Source organism: Anas acuta, chromosome 20 (genome assembly GCF_963932015.1).
Source record: "Anas acuta chromosome 20, bAnaAcu1.1, whole genome shotgun sequence".
NCBI lineage: Eukaryota > Metazoa > Chordata > Aves > Anseriformes > Anatidae > Anas > Anas acuta.
In genome coordinates this window covers 2,433,367-2,461,106 of record NC_088998.1, presented here as the reverse complement: position 1 = coordinate 2,461,106, position 27,740 = coordinate 2,433,367, and the positions used below count along the sequence as shown (strand labels likewise).

General features: G+C 46.9%; 1 protein-coding gene across 1 annotated transcript in view; it reads right to left on the bottom strand.

Moving 5' to 3' along the window:
• The window catches only part of CACNA1B (calcium voltage-gated channel subunit alpha1 B), a 299,175-nt gene that overhangs the window by 267,714 nt on the left and 3,721 nt on the right, over positions 1-27,740 (bottom strand). Inside the window, exons 2-6 of the mRNA XM_068656842.1 lie at positions 20,008-20,102; positions 19,493-19,604; positions 13,440-13,835; positions 11,051-11,157; positions 4,438-4,577 (exon numbers count right to left, since the gene is read on the bottom strand). Coding sequence (XP_068512943.1) covers positions 4,438-4,577; positions 11,051-11,157; positions 13,440-13,698 — 506 coding nt within the window. The 5' untranslated portion in view covers positions 13,699-13,835; positions 19,493-19,604; positions 20,008-20,102. The remainder of the gene's footprint in view (positions 1-4,437; positions 4,578-11,050; positions 11,158-13,439; positions 13,836-19,492; positions 19,605-20,007; positions 20,103-27,740) is intronic.

The following is a 27,740-nucleotide window of genomic DNA, read 5'->3' as shown; positions in this document are numbered from 1 at the left end:
AAGGGAGGTCAGGCAGCATAGGACTCTGACAGGGGAAAAGCTGGAAACTCATAAAACCAAAAGCATACAGAAACAAAATCCAGAAGACTCTAAGGGAAACCCCAGACAGCTAGTGACGGGAAAAATGGGATAAGTGGTAGCTTCTCTTCTGGTCCACAGTTAGATCATGAAACCTTTTATCCAGGATATGATGCAGTCAAAATTATAAACAGATTCCAAAATATAGCCTAGGAGAAGACTCCACTTGGATTATCTAGTTTAAAAGTCATCACACCCATCTTTTCCTCAAAAATCCCTATACCTATGAAATTTGGGAATCAGGAAGATAATAGGAAGATAAGGATTCATGTTTTGTTCTCATTCTTCCCCTAGAACCCACACTATTATACAAGCTCCAGTGAGAGAGGAGCTCGTAGTTTAACCCAGCACAGCAATTCTTCAGGCCATTTTATCCAAAGCTCAGGACACCAGGAGAAATCTTATAAATAACTCCAACAGAAACAGGTTTCAACTGTAGAGGTCCTGAATGCAGGCTCCCTCCATTTGCTGCCATGTAACTGAGGGCACTGGGTGTAGGGAGGACTTGGTTCCCAAGACAGCTGTGGATTTCTGAGTTTTCCACCCAAAGACAGGTTGCAGCAGCAGAGTAAAAGATCCCCTTTCTCCTCCCTTGGGAAAAGCACGTTAAGATCATATAGTCCCAGGCCAACTGGGCAATTGCATTCTTGTGTGATTTAGAGCTGCTAACGGGTGATGTCATCACTGGAGCAAATGCAAGCCCATAAAAACGTGAAAATAAAATGAGCAGGCGCTATAAAATGTGTGTCTCCACAACAGCAAAAAGCACATCGCAGTAGGGCAGCTTTCCTCGATACTCATCTACAGCTATAGGAGTTTACAAGAAATAACTAAAAAAATTACAGAGGAAAAGATCTTCCAGGGAGCAGCAATCTATTATTTTCCCAGGCCTTTATTAACAGCAGATCAGCAGGCTTCCTTGAAAGTAAATGAGAAAAAGGCACCGCGGCACTGCTGTGGAAAGAACCGGGGGAGTGTTTTCTGGAACAGCAAACCAAGCCGTTTGGGGCCACTGTCTATTAGTGTTCAGTTTAGCTCAATAGGATATTGATCCTGGCTGTGTATAACAGCACCCTGATTTATTTTCTGATTAACAAGTGTGACTCTCTGATTTTGACAATCAAAATGTCCGTCATTGCAGGCAAATAAAAAAATACATATTTATCAGTAATAACAGTACGCAGGCCTTGAGTGGCGATGGAAGGGGTGGTGACAAAAAAGAAGCAAGTGGGAAGGGTTACTGCACGATCGCTAACATTTACATAAGGGTAAATTCAATCAATGCAGTGCCTTCCCCCACAGCCTCCTCCAAAACACACCCAGACACTGGCTGGCCCTCTTCCTATGGAAACAGCCAACGAGAGCAGAGCTGCTCTTTGCTTTTATGGGCTTTAGCTAAATGCTGAAAGTGAGATCGGATTTTCTGATGTTCACCATTTACCTTAAAAATGTACACCCACCAGCATTAACAGGTATACAACTCTGCATGTGATATCATGAAAATGCATTTCATGATCTCTCCTGCTTACGTGGAAAAAAAAAAAAAAAAGAAAAATCAAAATCCTTCTACAATATTGAAGATCAGTGTGAAACTGAGCTTGGGAACTGAACACTGATCACTGCCTGGGAAACATGAAGCAACATTTTTAAGTGGAAATCTTGCACATACGGCAAAGGAAAGCTTTTGATTATGAGTAATAAAAGTATATTTCAAAAACGGATGTCCTGCATATCCATATTTATAAGAATGCATAAAGTACGAGTTCAGCACTGTCCTTTTATGTTATTATTCTCTGCCTTTTTGCCTTTTGTTTTGAAACAGATCTGTGATCACCTTCCCCAGAAAGGAAAATGAAAGCTTCATTTGTGCCACCAGCTCCCTGGAGAAACACCCGGGGCTGTTAGCAGTAAGCATCTCTACTCAGCAACCTGCCTTCAGTGTCTCGATGCAGAAATGCCAAGCAATATTCACTCCAGGAAGAGGCCATGCTCAGGCTCCTCTCGAGCATCAGCTAGCCAAGCCGAGGAAGGCAATGGGTGGCTGAAAGCATTTCTAGCCTCTGAAGGAAGCCTGAGGAAGAGGAGCTTCTGCTTTCTAGCACAGACCAATGGCAACACAGGAATAAGGTAAAACGCAAGGATCTAGGGAAATTCAGAGCAAAACACAGCCAGCTACGGAGGAAATACTAATTTAACCCCCCGTGTGAATCTGCAGCTCCCCTCTCAATGCTATTTCTCTACCATAGGTGCCTCCACATTAACAGTGGGTTTGCAATTACAGCCCCAGACATTTACCTAACGAAGCATTTACTTAACCAAGCACACTTGGTGTTTGCAGTAGGGCCCCTCAGACACCAAAAGTTGGGCACAAGCTTAAGAACCTCGTTAAATCCAGGCCTCAATTTAGCAGATTAGCAGGCTGTGGGTTTCCTCACTAGAACTAACTCCTGGGCTTGATGTTGACTGGTTTACACATTGCTTTCCCTGCACGGCCTGCCTGGCGGGAAGTCCATGTACAAGACAGTTTCAATGCAGCCCAGCTAGCATCACCATTGGAAACCAGAAGCTTTGACGTTAACAGGATTGTACTTCAAAAGAATATGCGTGTTTGCAGATGGCAACAGGGTTCCTTATTACAGCTGTCTAATCAAGCCGATATTCCGCAATTATGCTCAGAGATCAAACAGCGCTGCAAACAGTGATCACAATAAAACTGGCACCAGTAAGATGCCCGTGTCACGCCTATAGCATTGCACAGTTGTTTGTGACTCCACAAGCATGGCTCACAGTGTTTCAGATGCTGTTGCAAAACTTTGAACGCCTGCATCACATCTAGGCAGTTTTTAAATCTACATTTTTAGACTCTTGGCCTGTGTTCATTAAAAAACAGAAAAAAATCACGTCCAAACAAATACCTATATGGCTTTAATTCAGGACAGCTTTTACGTAGAACCTAAAGTACGGAGCCATTTGAGTCAGCTGAATTCAAACATGTACTTGAATGTTTTGCTGAAGGGTAGATTAAAACATGTGCCAAAGTCCTTCCCAGAACTAGGGCCTTGCTTTAGTGATTTATTTTTTTTTTTAATGTTTGTTTGTTTTTTGTGTGTGTGCGTTTGTTTTTTTTTTTAAACACACAAAAGGGCATAGTACAAACTAGGAATCAGAACAGACCATCAGTGCAAATAATTGTAATGTCTGTATTAATTCTCTTTTCATCCTAGTACCCCCTATGTTTCCAAGTATGTAAATCTGATTCTGCTTGTGGCTCCACTGAAGTTTCTATTGATTAAATACCCAGCCCCAGCAGCAGGAGGATCAAGCCCTGCATATTTATTTTCTTCCTCAATACATAAAGAACTCCCTTTGGCCTCTCAATTGCTGTATCACATGATACACTGAATGCAAATAGAATTACAGTGCTAATGCATCTAATGAATATATTTGTATATGTATGCAAGCGTTTTCCTAACAGCATCCTACTGTACACCACTAAGCAGACCAAAAAAATATATATGTCCGTCACACACAGGTGTGTGAAATGAGCGCCTATTAATCACAAGAACCAGGGTTCATCTTCGTGGGGAAAAACTAACCAAGATCATTCCAAGATCAGGACCTCACGCAGACCTTTGGAAACCCTAACATTTCATTTGGAGCTTTAAAACACAATTTGCAGACTTTAAGACTTACTTAATGTTTACATTTTCATTATCCACTAGCTGTACATTACATGTACATGGATATAAAAATAGAAACCGTTGCAATGCATAACAAAACTGTGAGCATTTCCAAGAAACAAACTAGTAGTATCATTTCAACCAGGGTACAAAATACAAATAATGTTTTCAGCTGCAACCTTACAAGACATGCGCCCTCCTTGAATTATTTTCAGCAAAGTTATTTTGTAGTAAACCAAATGCATTCCTGCATAAACTTCACTGATTTCTGAGTTATAATAGCTTAAAGATGGGATGCATTTAATTTGCTAGCTCACTCCACATTGACTTTTGAAGTCAGCCTGTAATGTCAGGAGAAAGATTGATTTAAATCAGGTTCAAGTACCTAGTGGCAATTAGAACCTGCAAAGCCTGAGAAACGTCAGTGAGCATCTGGATGAGAAACATGCCAGCATATGTACAAATAAATATCCTCAAAACTGCTTTTTACTTGGTTCAAATAATGCTTTGAAAGCGACTCACTCAGCACAATAACCATTATTTAAAGACAGCAAGGTCACAAATGCAGTTTTAGAGTACTATTTCACCACAACCACTCCCACCCCAACCTGTAGTTTAAGAACACCACAAATCAGAGCAAGACTCCCCTTTACACTTGGGGCGAGAGGAGGTCACTTACCCTGTGAGGACCACAACAAAATCCATCACGTTCCAGCCATTTCTGAGATAAGAGCCTTTGTGAAAAACAAACCCCAGAGCGATGATCTTTATACCAGCTTCAAAACAAAATATTCCAATAAAGTACGGCTCAGTGTCATCCTGAAAAGAATAAAATCAGAGGTGTCAAGGAGATACCTGTGCTTCTGCACTCGCATCAGCAATTATATAAGCAACAATGTGCACCAACTTCTTCCCCTTTTCAGCCCTCTGGACAGAGTTGAAACAAAAAGGTTCAAGTGTACTGGAACTAAGCACAGAGAAAGATTTCAGAATTATTCACTCTGAAGGTAGATTTGGCTTTTTGCATGGAAAACTCTATTTGCCTTTATTCCAATGGTTTCACCCCACACTTTGCACCATTACTCAAGATTCCGGAAGCACTTTCAACACTGAAATCTTGCTCCAAGGGTAAATATAAACTTGACATCACATTTCTGTAATTATTGACATGGAAGAAAACACGCATTTTGCAATTCATCCAGGAAACAGAAACTAAAGAATATCTTCAGAAGTAACAGTCAGCACAGCAAGCTTGCAAACACAGGCAGGAAATTATTTCTTTATCATTTATTCCATCGGTTCTTACTTCACTCTTTTCCCTCTCTGTTCCTTATTTCCATAGCTGCAGATTCATTTATTTTTCTTTTGCTGTGTAACCAATTCAGGGAGAAAACCTCATTCCCTTCTGTTATGGTAGAAGCAGTAAAATTTGTGTCTCAGGCCCACAGCTCCATGCCCTAGCTCACATGAGAGGAGACCAAGCTTAGTCTCCATGGCTTTACTAAACTTCTTCTCCATCTTTGGCACCAGATCCCTCAGTATTATATTGATAAGAGTTTAAACACAAATGCAGTGCCAAATACAATTATTCAAAGTTGGAAGAAATACGTGGACAAGAAATGAGAACAAAGTAAAAGGTGAAAGTACCAGGCATCAGTTTCAAGAACATGTTAATTAGCTTTGGCCTCTGTATCCAATTTCCAAGTGTGTCTTAGATCCATGATTTCTGCTGACGGCAATGGAAGTACAGCAGCCCTACCGAGAAGGAAGCAAACTCACAAATTAGGAAATTAGAAATCTTTGTTCCAGGGGCTTTGGCATTTCTGACCATTACAGCCAAAGAGCTGAGCAGCTGTTTGGTGCACAGTTGTTTACATTTTGCAATTCTGCTAATGACAAAAGGTGATTTTAGTTATCCTGTGCAGAAAGAACATGAATGTCAAGTGTTTGTGGTCACAGAACAAAGAAAGGAACAGCTTTGATACAAGCATTTATTTTTACAACATTGTAACTCTTGCTCAAATTTGACCCTGCACCAGCACACAGACCATGCTTTAGGCACGGTACTTGTTACAGAAAGCCAGGTTTTCACACATAGAAGAGCAGCATAATAGCACACCCCTCCCAAAGAGGCTTAAGCACTTAGCACATCGATGTGTACCCAACTCAGCAAGTCAACCATGAAGCACTAATCACTGACGGCACCTCTAAGCTGTTGGAAGTGACTACCTCTGGACAGGATTTTCCATCAGTGGCTGAGTTAAAAAGATTTGTTTCCAACAAATCAGCACCCTACACACACTTCAGTGACCCCAGCTCCCCCCCTATCCTTCACCCTATAACATCTCTAATCCTCTCCACCTTTCTTAACCTCACGGCTCCCCATTCCCATTCTGCTGTGGCCAGGCAGGAGGGCCAGCTACCTGCAGATCACGCACACACACACTAACTGGCTAGACAGCAAAACAGAGCAGGTGACTGTTGAGATCACACTGTTGCCCTTCGACTGAAATAGAGAAAACAAAAATTGGCTTCTCCTTCAGCCAAGGTTTTTCTACAAACAGCAGCCTCCAAGCTCTCTGCCCCTCCACAGAACCTCACTGATCCCAGAGGATTCAGGGCCTGTCAGCTGCCAGCCTGAGAAACTCCAGTCAGCCCAGTGCTATTTACCCACAAAGAAACAGGCATCAGGCACAGCTATCAGACGCTTTTTGACCCTCCCCAAACACAATGCAATAAGAGCTTTCTTCTAGCAGTTTCTCCACAACAAGAGCTGGAAGTATCCCAGGACTACAAGCCAGTACAGAAAAGAAGGAAACAAGAAGAGAGGTCAGAAATTGTCATTTGGGATTTCAGAAGAAGCTACCTTACTGCTCCTGCTCCTCGGCTTTCCCTTATGCACACAGGAGCACTCCAGCTCCCTTAGTCTACCTGCTCCTCCACCCCTTCTAGCTCAACAAACGTACACAATCTTTGTAAACAAAGCCCCCCACCCAGCCCAACCTTCGCATCCTTCCTATATCTACTAGTACACCTCTAAAAACTACTCATCTTTAAAATAAATTTTTAAAAAAAGAAACCACCACCTTACCTACACACACTCTCCCACCTTACTCCCTCACTTCCTGAAAGCCTTACACCTACTCTGCCACCAGCCGCTCGCTCAATCTAGGTCAGGTGCCTTGTGATTACAGCTCACAGCTTTAAAGGACCACGATTCAGGTACTCAAGGATTTTGTAGAATATGCTCTTCCCAAAGCTAAGACTATTCAGAGCTTTTAAGAAGTGGGTCAAAAAAAAAAGTTATTGTCAGCTTCTAAGAAAGCAGGACGGATCACAGATGGGCTTGGGTATTTATTACAAAGAAAAATTATCATCGATAGAGTTGGGAGTGAGTAGCTGGGGAAATAAGAGGGGCTAGAAAGAGGGTCTTTTCTAAAGCCTGTCTAAATTTAAACTAACAGCCTAAGAATTAGGGCAGTAACAAGGATGGGATGAAAAATAAAACAATGCCCCACTAGGTAGTGGGGGCCTGTGGCTGAAGAAAAGGATTTTTGCATTACTGTGTGTGATGGAAGGAGCCAGAGTGCGAGGAGCTGGGTGACTTGCCCTGAGCAGCACTGAAAGGGCAGAGCTGTCGGCTCAGAAATCCTGCTGCCAGGGCATCCTGCAGCCCCCTTCAGATAGGAGGCTGGGTGTGGGGAAGCAGGTGTTAATGAATATCAGTGTGCATGCTTGGAAGGAGGGTGGAGAATTTGGGCAGCAGCCAGAGCTGTGCCAGCAGGTTGTTTGCTGTGGACACAGCAAAGCTTGAGACTGGGCCAAACACACATTCAATCAATATGTTTCAGATCAGAAACAACTTCTGAGTCTGGAAAGTCATTACTATTCCTAGTCCATGTCCTAATGTCTTTCCTTGGCCCTTGGATGTGACAGCCTTGATAGGTTTGGGTGTGTAAGGCTTTGTTCATGCAAAGCTTAATATGAACAGCTCACATATGACTGCACAAAGTGCCTGTGGATAGCACAAAGAATTAAATCCATTAGCCAAGTGAGGGAGCTGTCATGATGAATATCTGAGAAAACAGTTATGCTTTGCCCTCACTCCAAAACCATCCAGGGAAGCCAAATACTCAGAGCCTACAGTGACACGCAGACGAGCATCCTACAGACCCGCTGGTGTCTTCAAACATGGTGTGCCCCAAAGCAGGGCAGAAAATAGATTTCTTGTCCTGTAAGTTCTGACACTGTCTCTGTCAGGCTGGGACAAATTTATGATCTACTGCAGCTTCTCACGAAAAACAGAGAATTTCAGAGGGAGGCAAAGAGAGCACTAGCATGCCTCAGGTTGGACAGCCAAGAACACTGTGAGCAAGGCATCCACCTGTGAGGCCACTCATGCCTCAGACCTTGCCACATCTGGAGCTCTGAACACCAGGTGCTGGGCCACTCAGTGCAATTCCCTCCGTACTTTTTCACTTGGCATCCCTCCAAAGTGAAAGAATCACTCAAAGGTACATTTCTACCTGAATCGTTGTGTTTTGACAGAGTCTTCAACCATTTGGATATAATTTTCCTGGATTTCATTAACAGGCTAGTCTCCCCCATCCCAATGTGGTAGAACAATAAACGTATATGCTTCCAGTTCTGCAGAAGCTCTAGGCAAAAAGAGCTAGGAACAAACCAAGCCCTGGAACAGGGTAGGTATGAGCAGTTTTTCTGTGTAACACGCTACATACAGAAGATGGACTGAGAAAGATTACTTGTAACTCAGCCATTGCAACTCTTGAAATCTTGCATATACTGAGACATCGCTTTCTCTTCCCTTGTGCTCAATTAACCCTGCTTGTCAGGTAACATGAGCACAGATAACAGCCAAGTGAGATTGCATTGCAGGTTCGTATCTTGGGTCTCTGGGGAGAAACACAGAGGAATATCTTGGTCAGCAGAGAAAAATAATGAAAATGTTTCTATTGAGTCCTCCTTTGTCTTTTTCTCAATTTTAACAAATGGACAAAAATCTTAAGATTTTGTCTTTCTACCTATGGCACAAAGTATCTCTGCAGCTCTGTTTTTTTTCTTCAACAAGTCTGCCTACATCTCCCAGTTGTAAAACATTGATGATGTGCATCTCATCCTTAAGATGTGATTAACTCTTCAGTGATGAGACCTCACTCCAATTCAATGAACGCAGGAGGAAAGAAGATATATCTGTAAATCATTAACCAAAAAATAATAATAATAATTTAAAAATCCAATTCCATTCCTGCCAAAGACAGTAATAAAGCACCTGCTGTTATATATGGACTTATAATTTGGCTTAACAACCCTGAAAATATATGTGAATATTCACCCACTATAGCTTAACAGGGATTCATAACATTTTCAGTGAAACAACTTACAGTTTGTGGAAGCGACTGGAGCATTCTAAGTTTCACTTTGAAAACCAAAAGACATTTTTTTGTATCCACAATGTTTAATTTTTAAAGCATATGTTGAAATAGAAAATTTAATGACTTGTAAATATCCTCACTGTCATTCTATGATAAACCCCTTTACACTTCAGTTACAAATGTGCTTTAGTTAAAATGGCCCTGGAGTATCTGGATCAAAGACAATGCTGCACAGCAGTACTTGGGACACAAATCAAGGGTTAATTCTGCCTTCACTGCTAAGGCAGAGCCTTGAAGATGAAGCCTTCACCTCGATGGTGAAGACTGTGCATTTAACTCATTCAGTGATCTTATGCTGTCTGCTGGTAATGACACTGCCCCCCTTTGTAATGACTGGGACAGAAACTGAAAGTGTACATGCAAGTACCAGGCACGGAATTAATACAATGGGGAACAGGACCAGCAAACAGCATCTAGGATCCCTTTATAAATCTAGGGATATAGAGGTGCATAGAAACATGGTAACTATATTCCCCCTTGCTTAAAATTACATATCACCAAAGATTTACCAAGCCAGAAAATTCACAAAACTACCTTTCCTCTAGTCCATACATTCAAGGACCATAGATGGAACCCTGGCATTTCTCCAGCTCAAACATTGTCCTGAGTCTAAATCTGTGCTTTGCTCACAAACCCAGTAAATCTGGATCCGATAGCAAGGATCCCAAATCCAGATCACAAACACAGATTTACTGGATTTGTGATCTGGATTTGGGATCCTTGCTATCGGATCCCAAAGCATGCAAAGACATATTGTCATCTAATGGCAAAAAGATCAACACATATTCTTCATTTTTTCCTTATAATTTCTTAAGTAGAAATTGTTCACATAAAAAGAGACTTAGCAAATACAATGTAAGTGGGCACCGGTATCAGTGGATACATTTCCAAACAGGCAGTATGAACTAGCTGAGCCTGAAGCTCTTTCTAGATCTATCACTTACACACTATATTTGTTTGTTTGTTTGTTTCTGAAGAATGAGATTGTGAAAGTTGCCCACTGCTATGGACCAGCGTTGGAAACTGTAGCAACCAGAAGACAGAGGCTCTAACTTTTGGCAGCAAGGCTAATATTATCTCTGTTTCAATTATTTAATATCTACATGTAAAACACATATGGATACATATTTATTCATCCATTGAATATAAACCAGGACTAATGCATTTAGGCATAAAAGATGTTCCAGATCATTAACAGCAGGAGAAAAAAAAAATCAAACTAAATATTATCCTTTTTTTCCTATAGTGGTGGTAAATGGAAGAATGATTCTGAAGCTATTTTTACATTTCCTTTGAAATAAGGTAATTGAGCTCATTACCATAAAGCCTGCTGGTAAATTATTTTCCTAAATTCCTGCTTTTTTGGCAGAGAAGTGTTACAATCTAAACCCAAAGTTTGTATTGTAAGGTCCTTGATATACAGCTGTAGCAGGAAGAATGCTGAAAGGCATGCGAGCCTAAAAGGATACTCTGTTCTACCACTTTCTGGGACAATAGCACAGAGGTTCATTTGATTCTACAGATAATTCTGAGCGTTTGGCAGTCCCTTCCTGTCCTGGTCTACAGACAACCCAAGTTTGCTGCTCTTCTGATATACCGTAAAGTCCCGCTCTTCTCGCAGCTGGGCAGGGCTGGCTAGAGTGATGAAGCATTCTTGTGGAGATGGGATTGGGAGGTTATAGTTGTTGTCACTAGCTTATTTGTTCTGATTGTCAGTTCAATGCCATTTGCTTGCATGCAGATCTTAAAAATAGATACAAGCACCCACAACACTGGATGGCTGATTGCTTTTTGTATTAGACCAGAAACAAAAAATCTAAATAAATAAATAGAACTCACCAATCTCTCTGACATAGGTGTCTTGTCTCCATCCGGCAAATGTTGCTCCAGAGCCAGCACAATACAATTGGCTATGATTGTAGCTAAAATCATGTATTCAAATGGAGTGGGAATCAGAAGTTAAAGAAGAAACTAGACAACATAGGAAGAACCTCATCCAAATCCCATTTCTACCTAAGCAGTTACATTAGTTGAACGTTCAAAGATCTCTCGTCTGTTTTGAAGACATTCAGTCTCCTAGATTTCCTCAGTTCTTTCTGGAGTGTCTCTGGAAGAAGAGTAGGAAACTGGCTCTCTTCTTTGTGAGAGTTAGTGGCTTACACAAAAGCTGAGCCGCTCAAGGAGTACGGGAACAGGGTTGAAGAAAAGAAAAGGTCCAAAAGAAACAAAAAGCTATTAATTATTATTTTTAAATGAGAATGACAAGCTAAACTGCCACAGAATAAATAATACAGCTGGATGTCGCCTGAAAAATTATTTTTCAGAAAGGCATTAACATTAAACATTGTCGTTTAACTTGACCGCATAGCGTAAACAAGTAACGGGCTAGAAAAGTTCAATTTAGAGCATCTACGCTGGGCCAAAACACAAATTACTGTGAGATCGCAACGCCTGCTCCTGACGAGAACCAAATCAGCACCCCATCGAGCTGTGCGAGGGAAGGGAACCCACAGGACAGAAGCTAACCCGGCACCAGGTACCCCCGCGCCTTTTGCCCTCGCCTCCAGCCCTGGCTTGTGGCAAGTCCCTGCGCTCCCAGGGCGGAGCCGCACCGTGGGCAGTACTGCTCAGCACCACGGGCAGCTCAATTCGGCACCATGGGCAGCTCCGTTAGGCACTGCTCAGCACCACGGACAGCTCCGCTCAGCACCACGGGCAGCTCCTTTCAGCACCATGGTCAGCTCCTGCTCAGCATCGCTCAGCGCCACCCCTGCCCAGGCCCCCCGGGCACACGGCGGTGCGGGGAGCGGCCGGGGGCTCTGCCAGGAGGCTGCCTCCGCAGCACCGTGGGTGCCGTCCCCACGCCGAGCGATGAAGAGGGCACCCAAGGGCTGGGCAGGGAGCAGACCGTATCCAGCCTTGCAGGAAATGCACTGCTCCGACTGCCACTGGGGCTTTGGAGCTTGTTTATTCAGGCTGAATGCAGGGAAGGAGACGTGGATAAGGAAATACAGCCCTGCCTGTGATTTTATAACAGGGACGGAGAGATCGATACGTGTGTGAGCGTGTGTTCAGGAGGAAAGGAAGTGCATTCACTCTACTGGGGTATATTTTTTTCCTGTTAGCCCCTCTGGAAGTGAAAGCTGGGGAAGCCTGAAGGGAACGGCCTCTGTGGCAATTGAAAGTGTTGCTAGGAGGCTGGGAGGAGGCCTTGCTGATGTTAGCTGGGATTATTAGGTGTGTGATATTAAATGAAAAGCAAACAACCAGCTCCCTTGAGATCACCAGTGTAATGCACTCCCGTACATGCACACACACACGCACACACTCATGTACTATATCTACTCCCTGGTAACCTCAAATAATCTTGGAAGAAGAGCCTGCTTCCCTTTCTCACAGCTTACAACCCCACCGTGTGCATCATTACAAGCAGAGCCCCCTTCTAAGGAAGATCTCTGCAGCTCACTTGGCCTAGAAGCTGGTTCTGAGACAGAAAGCATCTGCCCCTTTCACAATACAGCAGATGAGCCTTCTCTCCACTTACTGCCTCCTCCTGTCACGAAGCTTTGCTTTTTTTTTTTATTTTTATTTTTTGTTTTAGAACACCCTAAGCTTAGGCGAGGTACCTAGTTCAAACTGACAAGATTCATGTCGGTGCCAATGCATTCAGGAGGTGATGTACTAAAAACCCAGCTGTAATGGTTGTAATCGGATTTTGCAAGGTATCTTGGCTATCGATATCTCTACTATCAGTGCAGCTTCAATGCCAAGGTGTCACCATTTTTATCTTACGTTTCTTCCTCTATTCAGAGTGAGAAATAAGAGTTGTAAGGCTCTAAGATGGAAATAACAATCAGGTTTCATTAGCAGGAATCTCACAGATCCCTTTGCATTTGGTTTAAATCATAGGAAATGCAAATCTATGCAACTGTATATCTCACACCTAAATACACACCAGAATTCACGTATGCCTTACACCCCTGGCATAGTCAAAAGCACGCTCTGCCGCTCCCACAGAAGCAATTTTCTGTGATACCAAGCTACACGGCCGTACATTATGTCGGACACCAGGCTCCATGTCACACACACCCATCACACACCGAATCACACATGCACGTCTATATTAGCACCAGACACTCATCCTCAGCTGACTAGAGGGGTCTCTTCCCCCAGTCACCCCCTCCCCACCTTCCCCCCCATGCCCACACGCCCTCCCTGAAAGGATATGGCCATTCTGTTATTCGCTTGGCGTATTTCCGTATAACATTATCTTCACTGAAGATGAAGAGGGATCTGTTGACTGTGAAGCAGTTCTGTTTGACAGGGATGGGGTTGTAGAGAGCCATAGTCCTGGCTCTCTGAGCCATCGACTGCTTATACATCCTTTGGCCGGCCTGGGGGCCACCTTGCCGGCTGCTCCCTCTTCCAGCCCCGGCTGGCCCTCCACCTCCATAGCGTGTTGGCAGATCATCCCCGAACCGAGCCATCCTCGCAGTGCACGGAGCCGGGCGCTACAATCCAAACTGGCAGCCGAGGCGAGAGGAAGACGCATCACAGCGCGCAGCACTTCTCCCTCCGGGGGCTTCAGTTGCGGGGTCGGGATGGATCGCACCAAAATATAGAGCTGGATTTAAAAAAAAAAAAAAAAAAAAAAAAAAAGCCTTCCCTTCCAACACCCCCTCCTCTTCTCTCGCCACCGGGGGCTCTGCCGGAGCAGGGGAAGGCTCCGAGGCTCCGCTCACCTCCCCGCACAGGTGCCGTGTCTCCGGCCCGACCTCATGGCCGGGGCCGCGGGGCTGCTGCCGGCCGGGCGCGGTGCCTCCGGCGGGGCTCGGGGCTGGAAAGGGGCCGCGCTGCTGCCGTGCCCGCCGCCGGAGCGCTCCGCCGTGCCCTGCCCTGCCCAGCCCAGCCCGGCACAGCACGGCTCGGCACAGCTCGGCTCAGCCCGGCCCGGCCCCGCTGCATGTGATGCCCGGAGCCAATCCTTCGCCGCGGCTCCGCCCGCTCCAGTCACCGGCACCGGGAGGCGGGGAGGGAAGGATGGAGCCCGGCCGCCGCCGCCCACCCCGCTAAATACGGCGGAACCGCGGCCGCCCCCCGGGACGGCGGGGGAGGGAGAAATCGAGCCCACCGCCCCCCGACCCACAGAGAGAGGCGGGGGGAACAGGGGAGGTGACCCCCGCGCCTGTGCGCCCCTGCCCGGATGCTGCACCCATGCCCCCACCCACCTGCCCTGGGGAATAGGGGTGGCCCCCGACCCCTATAGTGTACCCCACAGAAGTCTGGGGCAATGGGGGTCTCATTCTGGGGGTCTCATCAGCCAGACCCAACCCAGGAGCAGGGACAGATGTGGATGGAGGCAGGTGCAAGCCCCCTGATGTCCACAGACATACAGATGAGGTGGTGCAGAGCTGGGCACACGCAGCCTGGTTTGAACCTTCTGGACAACTTACTTTGCATCCCCCTTGGTTTGAATGACTCCTACAGAGCTCTGGATACCTTTAATCCTGTATTTATGGGTGAAATCCTTTAATCCTGTTTACTCCAACAGCCTCTGTTGCTCCCATCCACCACAAGTCAGAGCTCGCTGTGCCTTGCTTCCAGAGCGCCTCACGCCAACAGTCCCTGCAGTAGCAGGTGAGGATACTCTTCCTCTACTTTTAGACTAAATCAGCAATAAAAACTATTAATTTTTAGAAAGGATCCTCAAGAGAAGTCAGGGCTGTCAACAGGGGGACATTTTCGCTTCCCCCACAGTAAGGAAACCCTGGACTCTGCTAATGTGTTTTTGCCTTAGTCATCCAAGCTGTCTCAGTTCAAAACCAACCCACCAACGAGGCAAGTCTGTAGCAATAACATCTGCTGGCTTCAGGAGACAGCAAGAGGGTTTTCACAAATAAGGGCCGGCAGCATCCAAAAGGGTGACTCTGCGGAAGAAACCCACTTCTTACACAGGCCTCTGGCATCCGAAGGGCTTCCTCGTGCTGCAGCACAGCCAGGAGATGCCCTCGGAGGCAGCACTGGGGCTGGAGAACTTAAAGCAGGAGTTACCCCAAGCCCAATAATGCTGATTTGTGGATTGAACCAAATGCTGGAGTCACTGGGAAAAGCTGATGTCTGTGGGAAGCAAGGCCTCGCACTTCAGCTGCCAACAGGTTGTTCCAGTGCCCGCCAGTTCAGCATCTCTGGGGCACCCTAAGTGTCCCTGGGCACAGACCAAGGTGTGTTCCCTCTCATTTCCTCCTTCACACCCTGAGCATCACCCCAACAGCTGGGCCACCAGGGGACCCCTTGCTTTATTTTACAGGGGAGAAGAACGCAGGGAGCACACAGCCCTTCTATTTCCCCCTTACAGCTTTCCCTGAAAACATCATCCTCACTGCAGTTTTTCTGTAGTGGATTTATATTTTCATCTGAAAAGCAAGTTCCTCCCAGCTGATCTATTTAGTTGTCTAAATTCTTGCTTCTCTGCTTCTGGTCACTAAACCTAACACATGTACATGTATATGCTGTGGTCTCACATTACACAGCAGAAAAATGTGGTTCTTTTTGTCAGTAACCACTGGAAGGGGAAATGCCACTTTCAATAATCCCCCATCTCTTCTGAGAGAAACCAGCACCTGAAGAATTGAACACATCAGCTTACACAATTCTTTATGCCTGAGTCCAACAAGATAGGCAGTGGGGGGGACAGCACTGAAAAGTCCAAAACATAAAAACACACAGCATCAAATGGCACTGGTAAAGACTCTGGTAAACAACAGATAAAAACAGGCAAAAAACAGGTAAAACAGATAAAAACTCTGACTTCCCTGTCCCCTTCTCTCCACCCAGAGCCCACGAGCCACCGAACCTCTACATCTCCCCCAAACCAACTCCCCAGCACTGTGCTGCAGCAGCGTCATCCAACAGTGGTGGGGGTGTTGGTGACAGCTAGAAAGTGATGCCAGCATGGCGTGGGGATGTTCTGTTAAACCACCACTTGCCCTTTCCCTCAATCTGCATGCTCAGGGTTTGTTTCTTTCCCCCTGCCCCCCCATTCACACCACAGTGGAGATCACACAGATCTTAAACATTGAAAGCTTTAAACACAAGAAAGCGATTGCAATTGCAAGGATTATTTGAGCTTTAAAAGGGAAAGCATCTGGATTTAGTTTGGCTTTTTAAGATTATGAAAAGAGCAGGGGAGTTAAGAGAAAGTGAAAAAAAAAAATGGAGCACTAAAACAGGTCAGACATCTATAATCTACCACTACAGGAGGGCAAAGAGCATTTCACAGCAAGTTCTAAAAATGGATTCGGTCATGAGTAACTCCTCCTAGTAAGCCCTAAAGACAAAGGTGAGCAGATGACACCACTCATGGTTGCCTCGGCTTCAGCGAGGAGCCTTCCTCCCCTCCTCTCCTGAGCAGCTTTGCCAGGCAACCAAGCATTTCCCTGGACTTTCCCCTCCACCCAGATCCGTGAGCCTGAGGCAGGTGGCTGGGCTTCGGCGCAGCACTTCCATCTGGCCAGGCAAAGCCTGCCTTGCTGGGACCAGGCAAAGACACTGGAAGGATAGCCCAGGTGCCTGCACATCAGAGGCCTGGGACACTCAGACAACCCTCTGCCCTGGCAAAGTGGCTGACAGGGACTCCCAGACAGTCCAGATCCATCACCGGGGGTGTTTCCAGGGTACTTCCAGTTCGAGGTGCCCCAGAGATCTGAGCATAGATGTCCTGGGGAGTAGGGACACAACCCCAGTATCCCCTCTGGTGCCACACACCAACAAACAAGCTACAAGGGAGATATTTTGTAGGAACTGCAGGTGAGCTTTGGGGTCAGAGAGCTGTAAGTGGGCTCTTATTTACCTCTCCAAATTTGCAAGGCTGAGGAACAGATCAGCCATTTCAACCCCATGCATGTTGGAGCCCTGGACCCAAGTCATTGCCAAATAGTGCAGCTCCCAAGAGCACATTTCCTCAAAATAGTTAAATGACAGACTGCGTATCGCCTTCCATACCACAGGAAGGTCTGCAGCTCCAGGCCAAGAAAAGCAGCTCACCAAGGTGTTCCTGGTCAGTGACTTCTCTCCTTGCCTGCATATGTGCATTTTGCACCAGCTGTGCTAGAGGAAGATCCTGCTGTGAGGCAGGTAGAGAAAATTATTAAAGGTTGCAGTTGACTCTACCAGAAGAAGCCAAATGTCACTATGCAAAAAAAAAAAAACAGCAAGGGGAGGGTGGTGGAAAAGATTCTGTTATTTTTTAATCAGTAATACCAGGATAAAACAGTGAACAAAGGGAAAGAGAAGCCTCACAAAGATACAGCCCCTCTTCTGCACGTGTCACATCATGGTATTGTCTGCAACACAAACAGTGCCCTGAGCCATGGGGCCAATTACCGTTCATTAGTTGCTGTACAAATGCAGAGTAAGAGAGACCCAGCCCCCAGAGCTCAGGGCATGAGCTGGGAGATGAGGCAAAGCCCCTGGGCTGTGGCTGGGTGGCAGCAACCTCATCCCTGCACGAAGGTGCACAAACCTCCAAGCTAGCACCCATGGCACAAAACCCAGCAGCCATTCCTTGGCTGTGGAAGCTGTTAGCGAAACAAAGTCTGCTGGCATCTTTGCTGCATGCCCCAAGCAGCCAGACAACCAGGCAGTCAGCTCAGGAAGTCAGCTTCACATTAGAAAATTCGTGGCAACTGTCAACTCTGAAATCACAGGACACAGTAACACAAGGCTGTCCATGAATTCTTCTGGTGTCGGTGGCCCACAATGTCCCTGCACCAAGCCCAAGTCCCACCGAGACTTTCCTTCCCTTGTCAAAAAACAAAGCAACCCACTTGCTGGCACCCAGGTGCTCACAGCAGGGGGACTTGAGCAAGATGAAGGATAGGAAGCGCTAATCTGTTTTTACATCAGGCTTCTTATTTGAATTCTCCTTGGCATTTCCAAGACTGTTTCTACACCACTGGTCTCCAAGACCAACCAGCCAGCAAGGAAAGGCAGCAAGCACTCCCCTTCTCTTCCATGGCTATGGACTCCAATTCAGATGAGGACTTGGTCACCAGAGAGGAGGATTTGGTGAGCCTTGGCCTTTCAGCAGATATATGTCTGTGGCACAAAACTGATTAGACATCTAATCCTCATTAAGATTCAGGTCTAGCCTCTGCTTAGGCTCTTCTGAAAATCTGCCCAGTTGCTTCTCAATATATCTCGATGTCAAAACAACTTTGCAGATGACATAGAGTAATGTGTAGGCCCAGCTCTGGGTGAGAGTCACTCTTGAAATCCAAGAGTCAGGAGCATCGTAAGAACTGTAAGAGCAACCAAAACTCTTCTGGTCCCAATCAGGAGCTACGTGGGTTGGCAAAGAAAAGTCAGAGAAATTTACTAAGGAGGAATTTTATCAGTCACTTACCCAAAGGTCAGAACAAGTTGAAGACCTGCTCCCAGGTTCCTTTCTGCATGGAAGCAGCATGGTGTGTTTGGCCCCCACAGATGCCTGCTGTGTATTTTGTAAAGCTCCCAGCACATCATGTGCATGTCAAATCACACTGCAAAATGAATCACGCTTTGCCTGGATTATCTTCTGTGTTCTTACTGCATACAGATTGATCAAGGACCAAGGGTTTGTCATCGTCTCCATGATGGAGAAGCAGAACTATTCATGCATAAAGAGAAAAGATGGAAAAATAAATAAGGACCACACAGGGAAATGGCTCCAGGTTTGCCATGAGATGCCCAGGGACAAGACAGAGGAGAACCCAGGCTCCCAAGGTCTTCTGAGGTTTTGAAGAGCTTGGGGACTGAAATGCAACATTGCACAAGGAGGGGAACACCCTCTTCTTCCCCAGATGCAGGATGGCAGTTGTGGTGACAGTCCATATTGTAACAGCAAGGAGGATGACAGTTTGATTTCGGATACTTGCAGCTTCAGTGGCTGTTTCTACACCTAATGTCAGCAAAAATTTGCCAGTTGCACTTACCACAGTTGCACTTATCCTTAACAGAGCACTTGTGTGTGCAGTGTGTCTGAGGGAGGAACAGAGGCAGGGGGAACCGATAACCTCTACAGTATTTTCACACGCTAATATAGAGCCTTTGCTCTGGAACAGCTGGAAACAGCTGTCTGAGCAAGCTAATCTCCCAGAAGACATCACTATGCATGAATGAAGCAGTATGGAGTAGAGACAGTATCTAAAGAGCTGCAACTGCAGTAAGTGGGATTTAAGCCTCATCCCTTGGTACAGATTTAGGAAAGCCAGGTGAGACCTGAACCATGACAGTGTCACTAACCTCATGCATCACTTCGCCTTGCAGAATGCTACTTCAACGTTCCCCAGAGGATCTTTGAATCCTTTCACATCGTAGGTCTTCCCAGTTTCAGGGTGATTTGGGACCTTTTAACCTAGGAAATTAAACAGGTTTTAGTAACAGCTGGTCAGATGACAAAAAACAAGGGTTAGTTTCCTATATGTGGTCTTCAGTTCATGTGGCACAAGATAAAAGAGTGCAAGCATATGAAGATGTGAAATTTAAGACAGAAATTGTCTTAAAAATTGAGCATTGAGAGGAGATTGTAGATAGTTGCCTGATATGCAGGCAGAAATCAGTTCTCCCCCTTTCCGAAAAGCCAGCAGCTGCAGGAGTTACTTTGGTTAATGGGCAGCGTGGCTGGGCTAGACCCAGGAGACATGGGAGGCTTTGCTTTGGGCTCTCACTGTGATTGTGGGCCCATGAACTCACGTAAAGCCTTCAAATCCCTGAATTTCTCCCTTCTGGAAACAGGCATCAAGATGTCCTTTGCTTACCTTTTCCCTGTTTCAGTTATCTCCAGATTCCTGTGATGCTCCCTCCTCCTTTGCAGAGTGCTCAGGCTCAGCAAAGCCTTAAATTCACTTGGGACCTCCAACACACATAAAACACAAATTTCACAGACAGACCGAAGGTTTGGTGAAGTGCTCAATGAGACACAGTTAATGGGTGGATGTGCTGTTACTCTGTCTAGGACCAAATTGAGAACCATGCAGCAAGCAAGAATAATAGGAATTAAAAAAGCAGCCGTACACTCTGCAGCCTTCTAAGACTTGAAAGGTTAATGCACACAAAAAGGGAGAAACACAATAAAAAGCTCCAGAGCTACAGATTAACTTGCACTTCTCAGAATCTATTATTGTTATTAAGGCAGATATTGAAAGGCAGGAGAAAAAAAAAAAAAAAAAAAGAAGAGGAGCTAGATGCCCTACTTCCACTGCCTTGCACTGGGAGTTGGGATTTTTTGTTTCATGTCTTTCAGTATCTTCCTTTTTTTTTTTTTTCCCCCAACCTGCAGTGAAATGCAAATGGCAACGACTTTGATAAGCAGCTTTGAAAGCCGGAGAAGGTTGACAGGCAGGGAATCCCCCAGGCTCAAGGCAGGGTGGTGCTTTGCAGGGCAGCTCCCCCTCACCACGAAAACCCTGCTGGCAGCTGGCAGGCAGCGCCGTGCCAGGAGATGGCTCTATTTATAACGGGCACCTCTTCCCCGACCCATCCGTCTAGCTTGGGTGCTCGTTGTTTATTCAGCTAATGGCCAAAGTTATGTCCACATTCAAGTGTAAATTAAGTATTCAGCTATTTTACAAGGCACGGTAAATCGGCCAGCCTTAGCTTCGGTAATTAGGGCTTACCGTTTAATTAATCTCTTGTGGTCACACACAAGATAGAGCAATCTCTATCTCACTCTGTTGGCTGTCAAGGTAAAGAGAAGACCAGGGAAGGGAAAGGAATAGTTAATCCTTTAAACGCATCACTTATCCCCACCGCACAAGCATTACATGAGGCAGTGGGCTGCTCCCTCTCTTCCCTGGTGGGACACATTTGGGTTACGAGGCCACAGAATCACTTGGGACATTGGCTCCTTTCCCAGGGGACCCATCCAGGCTACAGGCAGGGAACAGAGCTAATCCCACCGGTACTGCTCCTTTGGGAAGGGAGGGCTGCTGTGCCTTTGGCCAGAGAATCACTGAGCTAATGGGGCTGCGCTCACTGTGAGCCTATAAAGCAGCCACCCAGGCTGAGCCCCAGGGCTCGGTGCCCATGGCAGCAGCAGGGGACCAGCAGGACCTGTCCCCATCCCCAGCAGGGCCGTGTCCTTGCCAGGAGCAGCAGAGGGCCAGGGCCCACGCAGGGGTCACATTTCTGCACATTGTGGGTGCAGGACTGTGGTGATGGAGCCCCCCTGCAGCTAGAGCAACAGGGACATCCTGCAGCCAAACAGAAGTGTGTTAAAGCCTAAAAACCAACCCAAAAGGTCACAGGAGAAAAACAGTCAGCAGGCCAAGACCACTGCATTCAAGAAGGAATGAGATTTTCTAAAGATTTTCTTCAGGTAACAGAACCGACACATGGGCTGAGAGGACTACCCAGTGACGGCCCTGAGTACAACAAACAGGCAGCCACTTGGGTTTTATTTAAGGTGCTGTTCCCTTTGGCAAGGAAGCACCAGCTGCTCTGAGCTGATGCAGGATGCCAGGGGAAGAGGCTGGAAACCCAGAGTTGCAGGGAAGCAGGTGGGGATCTGTCTTGGAGGAAAAACACTGCCCAGCCTGATACCACAGCCACCAGCCTCACTGAGGGGAAAACTGCCTGTCACGATGAGCACAACAAGCAGACATCCTGCGGAAGCTGCCCCAGCCACTGAGCCCAGGATCTGTCCTTGGGGCTGCTGGCTGCAGTCCTGGGATTTTCCTCGGGCTCCAGCGCCCTCTGCTCCAGCACGGACAGAACTGAAACTCCTCTCGCCCTGCTCTGTGGCCACAACAGGGCCACTGGGGCCACCACCCCATAGCCAGGGGCGAGGACATCCCTCATGGGGAAGTGTCGGGTTTGCCTCCTCTCTCTCCCTGTGCTCAGCAGCCAGCACAACCCCAGCACACAGCATGGCAGCCTGCAGAACAGAATCAGTTTCTGGCTTATGCAACGCTTCAAGGCATGGATGATTTGCAAGGGAAATTGCTGGGGGCTATTTGCAACCACCCGCCCAGTGCGGGGACCTCAGCTCTCCTGGGCATTGGGAACATCTCCGGGGAGCTCTGGTTATGGCTCCATCAGGAGCACAAGGCAGGGCCTCAGGGCTGGTGCTGAGTTCTGCATCCTCAGACCGAACAGACGTCTCTTTAGGAGTTACACCCAGACATTTGGCCACTCCTTGCTGATTCCCACAAGCGCCAGGAGCAGGCAGGAGCAGAGCACCCACTGCCCCCTGTGCACTCTCCTTCCTGCGACACTGACCTCAGGGAAACCAGGGCTCTCATCCCCACAGATGGGTCCAGCTTCCCCCCCACAACCCAGGAAATCCTTCCCAGGGCTGGGCGATGCAGAAGCCAGCCCGCATGCCAGACGGGTGCCCGTGTGCTCCTGCAGCACTGAGCAGCTCCTGCAGCTGCTTTCCACGCTCACGTGCCAGACTCCGTAGAAGGGCCAGACTAAACAAGCTAGGCTGTCTCAGCAGAAGGAAGCTGCTAGCATTCATTCAGAAAAACCTGCAGCTTTTCTGAGCAGCAACAAGTCACTGGTGCTTTGCACGGAGAGGTTTCCCCTCAGCAGGGGGGAGCAGAGGTTTTTGCCTTATGATCAACCACAGGGACAAACTGAGGTTTTCATCCATGCGCTGGCTTCCAGCCACAGAACTGCTGTAGGTCATTGGAGACAGACACAAGCAAAAAGAGACGTTTTGAGGTGTAAGGAAAGTGTCTAGCTCTGTTTGGAACATCTCTGGGCATGCTTGGACTTACCCAAGCCTGCACAATGCTGCAGGAAGGAACCACACAATCACTTCTAAGCAAGAAGCTTTGCAGATGAGGCACTTCCCCTCCCACTTACCTCACTCCACAAGGTGCTCCTGATGCTCTCAGCACCGGGTTGCTGCATCCCAGAGGCCCAGCAGCACCCCCTCCAGCCTCCAGAGAAGGCCTGCCCTGAGGGCAGAGCACGTAGGCTATGAATTGAGGAAAAAGCACAATGGAAAAGATCCCATGCCCGGATGCTCAGTATGGATTTCAAAGGCTCAAATAATAATAAAAAAAAATGCTATATATTTTAGAAATATCCCCGTGCTTATAGGTTTGTATATAAACATAATTATAACATAGGACTGGATTTTCCTGGACTAGGCCTACAGTGCCTGCACCTCAGTGCAGATGGAGCAATGGCAGCATCTCTCCATCGCAGGGCTGTTTGGAAAAGAAATGTGGTCGCACCCTTTGAGACACTCCATCACTGTTACACAGGGTTTACTTAAACTGCCGCTGCCTCGGGGACACCACAGCACCACCGACCTCCTCAGGCAGTGACATTAGAGGTGGCATTAGGCCGGCAGGTGATCGGTACACGATGCATGATAAAACCCCGCTGCAATCATTCAGCACCAGGACACGAGGATGTGGCATCTCAGGAACACAGCGCTGATGATTTATGATGCACTCAAGACTCTCCAATGGCATTATTTATTTGCATTACCAAGAGGACTTAATTATTCCTCCTCACATTAGAAGAGACACTGAGAGCTTCTATTACAGAGAAAATAATTTCAATCAGCAAACAGAGCACATGCCACAACCAAACATTTATCACAAGGAAAGTCAGATGTCTGAAGAGTTGGTATTTCCAAACCCTGCTGTATACAGCTGCATGTGCCTGAACTGCGCAGACTGACCCATAAATGAGGGAAAGTGCCTAATTGTAGCAAAGCTGATCAAGCTTTTCAGTGGGTAGTGCTGCAGAAAAGGCCCAGCATTGCCAAAAAAAAAAAAAAAAAAGTAATTAGAGGAAAAACTGCTGCTAACAATTTCTCATCACAAGAACTGGCAAGAATAGCAGATAAGAAATAATAAAAATAAAGTTAAAAAAAAAAAAAAAAGTAAATCAGAGTTAGGACGAGGAGGCCCATTTTCTTGCCTGAGTTTCGGCAGCAAATGGAGGCCGGTGGTCAGAAGGGGTCCTTGAATTCTCATGAACACCTTCAGGAGCTGTGTGCCTGTTGCTGAGATGTCAGCCCCTGCTTACTGCAGCACTCTGCATCTCTGGGAGAGCTGTGGGGCCACCCTGCTGACACTGCTGTAGCTCCCAGAGGTGACAGTGACACCAAGGACACGGTGATGAGCATCATCCAACCCACCCAGGGCCCATATTTGCTGTTTCCAGGCTAGGGGCAGGCAGGAAGGTGATGCCCCACACAAGACCAAGGATGACAATGACACCTCAAATGCTTTGGTTTGCTTCCTTCCCTGGGAGGTCACTGCTTGGACTAATGCAGAGCTCTGCATCTTTTTCCCTGACTAAAGTTAAATTCTTTGCAAGACTGGGAAAAAAAATGTCATTAAGAAAACCCATGGGAATTCAAAAGGAGGTCAGATGTATTTCATAAAGTTAGGTCTGAGTTCATGGCTTTTTTGCTCCTTGCAGGAAAACACTCCTGGGCCATCACTTGGCTTTCTGGAAGCAGAGAAATTGGCCAGGGTTTTAAAATTTACAGAAAATCTTTCATGATTTGGAAAAAAAAAAAAAAAATGCAAACCCCACTGTCCTACTCTCATTGGAAGGTACCCCGTATCTCAATGTGCTGTGGAACTTGGACTTTTCCTGGAGAAAGGAAACTGAGGAGCAAGTGGGGCTCAATGCCCAGCTGAGCAAGGCAGGCTGAGCGGAGGCAGGGCATCCAGCATAAGCCTTTCATGTCCAGCTGCTTGACGTTTCCTTTAACATCCCAAGAGCTTCTCAGCAGTTACCTGACCCAGGACCTTTGGACCAGATGCAGCAGGGGCTGCTCAGCGCTCCTCCACGAGCACGGCACCGCCATGGGCTCTGCTCCCTCCATGGGGAGGAGGTGAGGCCCCACGTTCCTGTCACATGAGGGTGTCCACTGTTCAAATTCATCCACTGTGAAATACAAATGTACAGCCAGCTTCCTCAGTACTGGCATCTCTACAAGTTAAACACAGTAATTACGGCGCGCTAGCATTCAGGGGAGGGTACGCTGCTCTGCCAGGGAATGGGGACTCAGTGCCCACTTGACATCTCCCAGGAAGCAAAAACTAGAAGGCTCATCACTGGGGTGGAACAGAAACGTGCAGGGCAGTCAGCTCAGCCACCAGCACTGCTGTCACCTTGCCTCCCAACGAGGCCATTTTCCAAAGCCCCCAAGAGCTGAGCTGAGACCAGCAGGACCAGGAGCTGTCTGGTGGCCAGAAGGGCTCAGTGCGCAGCAGCCAGTTCGCTCTTTTTGACTGGGAAGGGGTCAAAAGGGAGCTTCTGTGGGAGCAGGACTTGACTCACTGAGTATTTGAGCTCAGTGAGGTTGGTGGCACCCCCTTTGCAGTGAGATGAGGTCTGGCAGTGGCTTCAAAGCATCCTTGGTAGGATCACCACTTGGGTTAGCAGCCCCAGCTGAGCAGAAGCAGAGGGCAATGGCACATCCATGTGCTCACGGTGCTGCCAGGACCATGACCCTCTCTAAACACCTCCCCAGCCACCACGGGCAGCAGGGCTGGAGGGGGCAGCAGCCCCGGTGAGCCCCATCCAACCACCCCCAGACACCACAGGGACAGGCTCCCCAGCACCTGGGGAGGAAGAGGACTTGGGCAGGGAGCCATAGCCACACAGGTTGGTAGTTCTACCCCAAAACACTCAGAGGTAAAAGTGTGGTCCTGAAAGTGTTAATGAGGGCCTGACCTTGTGCTCAGATACCAACAGCAGCAGAGGGCACAAGTGGGGGATGAGTTGCACGCAAAACAATCCACGTGCAAGATCGCAAGCCTTGCTCTGACTGATTCACACTTGAGCAAGGGAGAATATCTGGAAGAAGCACAATCATTTTGCCCACTCTTAAGTTCTCACCTCCCTGCCCCCTGCCAGAAGGGTAGAAAAAACCAGCAGGGAAGTGCCCAGCTCAGCTCCTCTTGGTTTCACTGCCAGCCTGCAAACACCAGGTCCAGCACCATGCTCCCACTGCTGGGCACACTTTCCATCTATCCCTGTTCCCAACCATTCCAACTGCCTCACTTGTTTATAAGCAAGTAGAACTCCCTCAAAAAAATATATTTCTTTTGATCAAAAATTTGTTGTTTTCTTGATTCTACAACAGCCAATAACACGCAAAAACCGAGCAGCTCAATTCACTGTTTAGAATATTTCTCTTCACTGAAGTCTTTACAGTTCCTATTTCAGACAGTTTAATAGAGGATTAGTTCTCAGGCACGGCTTCATTTTTCACTTCACTGAGAAATAAACATCAGGCTCATTTTCCTTTGCAAGAGAGCTCATAGCTTCCAAGAGAAGCATTATGCACTCTTGCTGTTCCCTCCTTATCCCACCTTGAAGCCCTCTGAATGCTCCCCTCAGCCAGGGCAATGTTCTCCCTGCAGGAGTCCTGCAGACACCACGGATAGGGCTTGGGGGGCACAGACTAAACCCAAATCTCTCTGTAACTCAGAACAGCAGCTCCCAGAGCTGTGTGCCCCACCAGACTGCATCCTTGTTTCCTCCCTCACTGTTTTCTCCTTTCGTTATCTACTGAAGACCGTGGAAAATTACATTCAGTAAGGCTGCTGGGCTGTCAGTGGCCTGCAGAACACAGCCTGTGTATGACAGCGACCTGGTAATTGTTCGGCATCTCTGATCTGGGGGTTCTTTCTCCTGGGACATGAATAAAAACAGCTTCTTAATTAAGTCCTGGGTATTGATTTCATTTTCATCCTATTAACTGCTTTGCCCTACATGTGTTTGCTACACACAGTAGGATTCCCCTTACCCCCACCCCATATAGATGCAGCCAGCAAAGATAAAACAGCTTCATTAGTCCTATCTACTCTTTAGGCACCAGCTTCATTTCTGCTTTAAAGTGCTCTTGAAAGAGCCTCCTTGACAGCTTCCAGGCTGCATCTCCCTGGCAGAGCAAAGATGCATGAACCAGCATCAAGAGCCCTGGATCATTCAAACCAGAGGAGAGAAAACTGCACAGCCTGTAAGGAAACCCATCTGGGTTTGGGTAGATGGTGGGGCAGGTGATGGGAGATTAAGGGGTCAGAAGAGCAAAATCCCTAGAGCCAATGCCATTTGTTAACCTCTTTGCAAAAGAGGTAGTGGCATTTTGTCCTTAAATACTGAGCTCCAGCAGATCCCAAGCAGCACAGGGTCAGAAAGCCCCAGACTCCCAGTAAGGGTAAATCCAGAACTTTCTTCACAAGCAGCTACGGGAGGAAGCCACATAAGTGAGAGGAGCGAAGCAAATCCAAGGTTGAAGAATGGGAAGATGGAAAAATGGAAGAGTTGAAATCTGATAGATTGAAGAGAACAAGCAGAAAATCAGCATTTTCCACAGGGCTGTAGAAGGAGGACACAAAGATCTGAGAGCTTGCACCGCATCCCCCATGGTTATTCGCATCAGTAACCAGGGCTGAGGCTCACTCGTGCTCTAAGTTCATGAACTTACAAAACCACGTGGCCTTTGAGCCAGAGAATTCATGGTCAGAATTAAGGACAAGAAAGAATTAAGCACAAGAAAGGA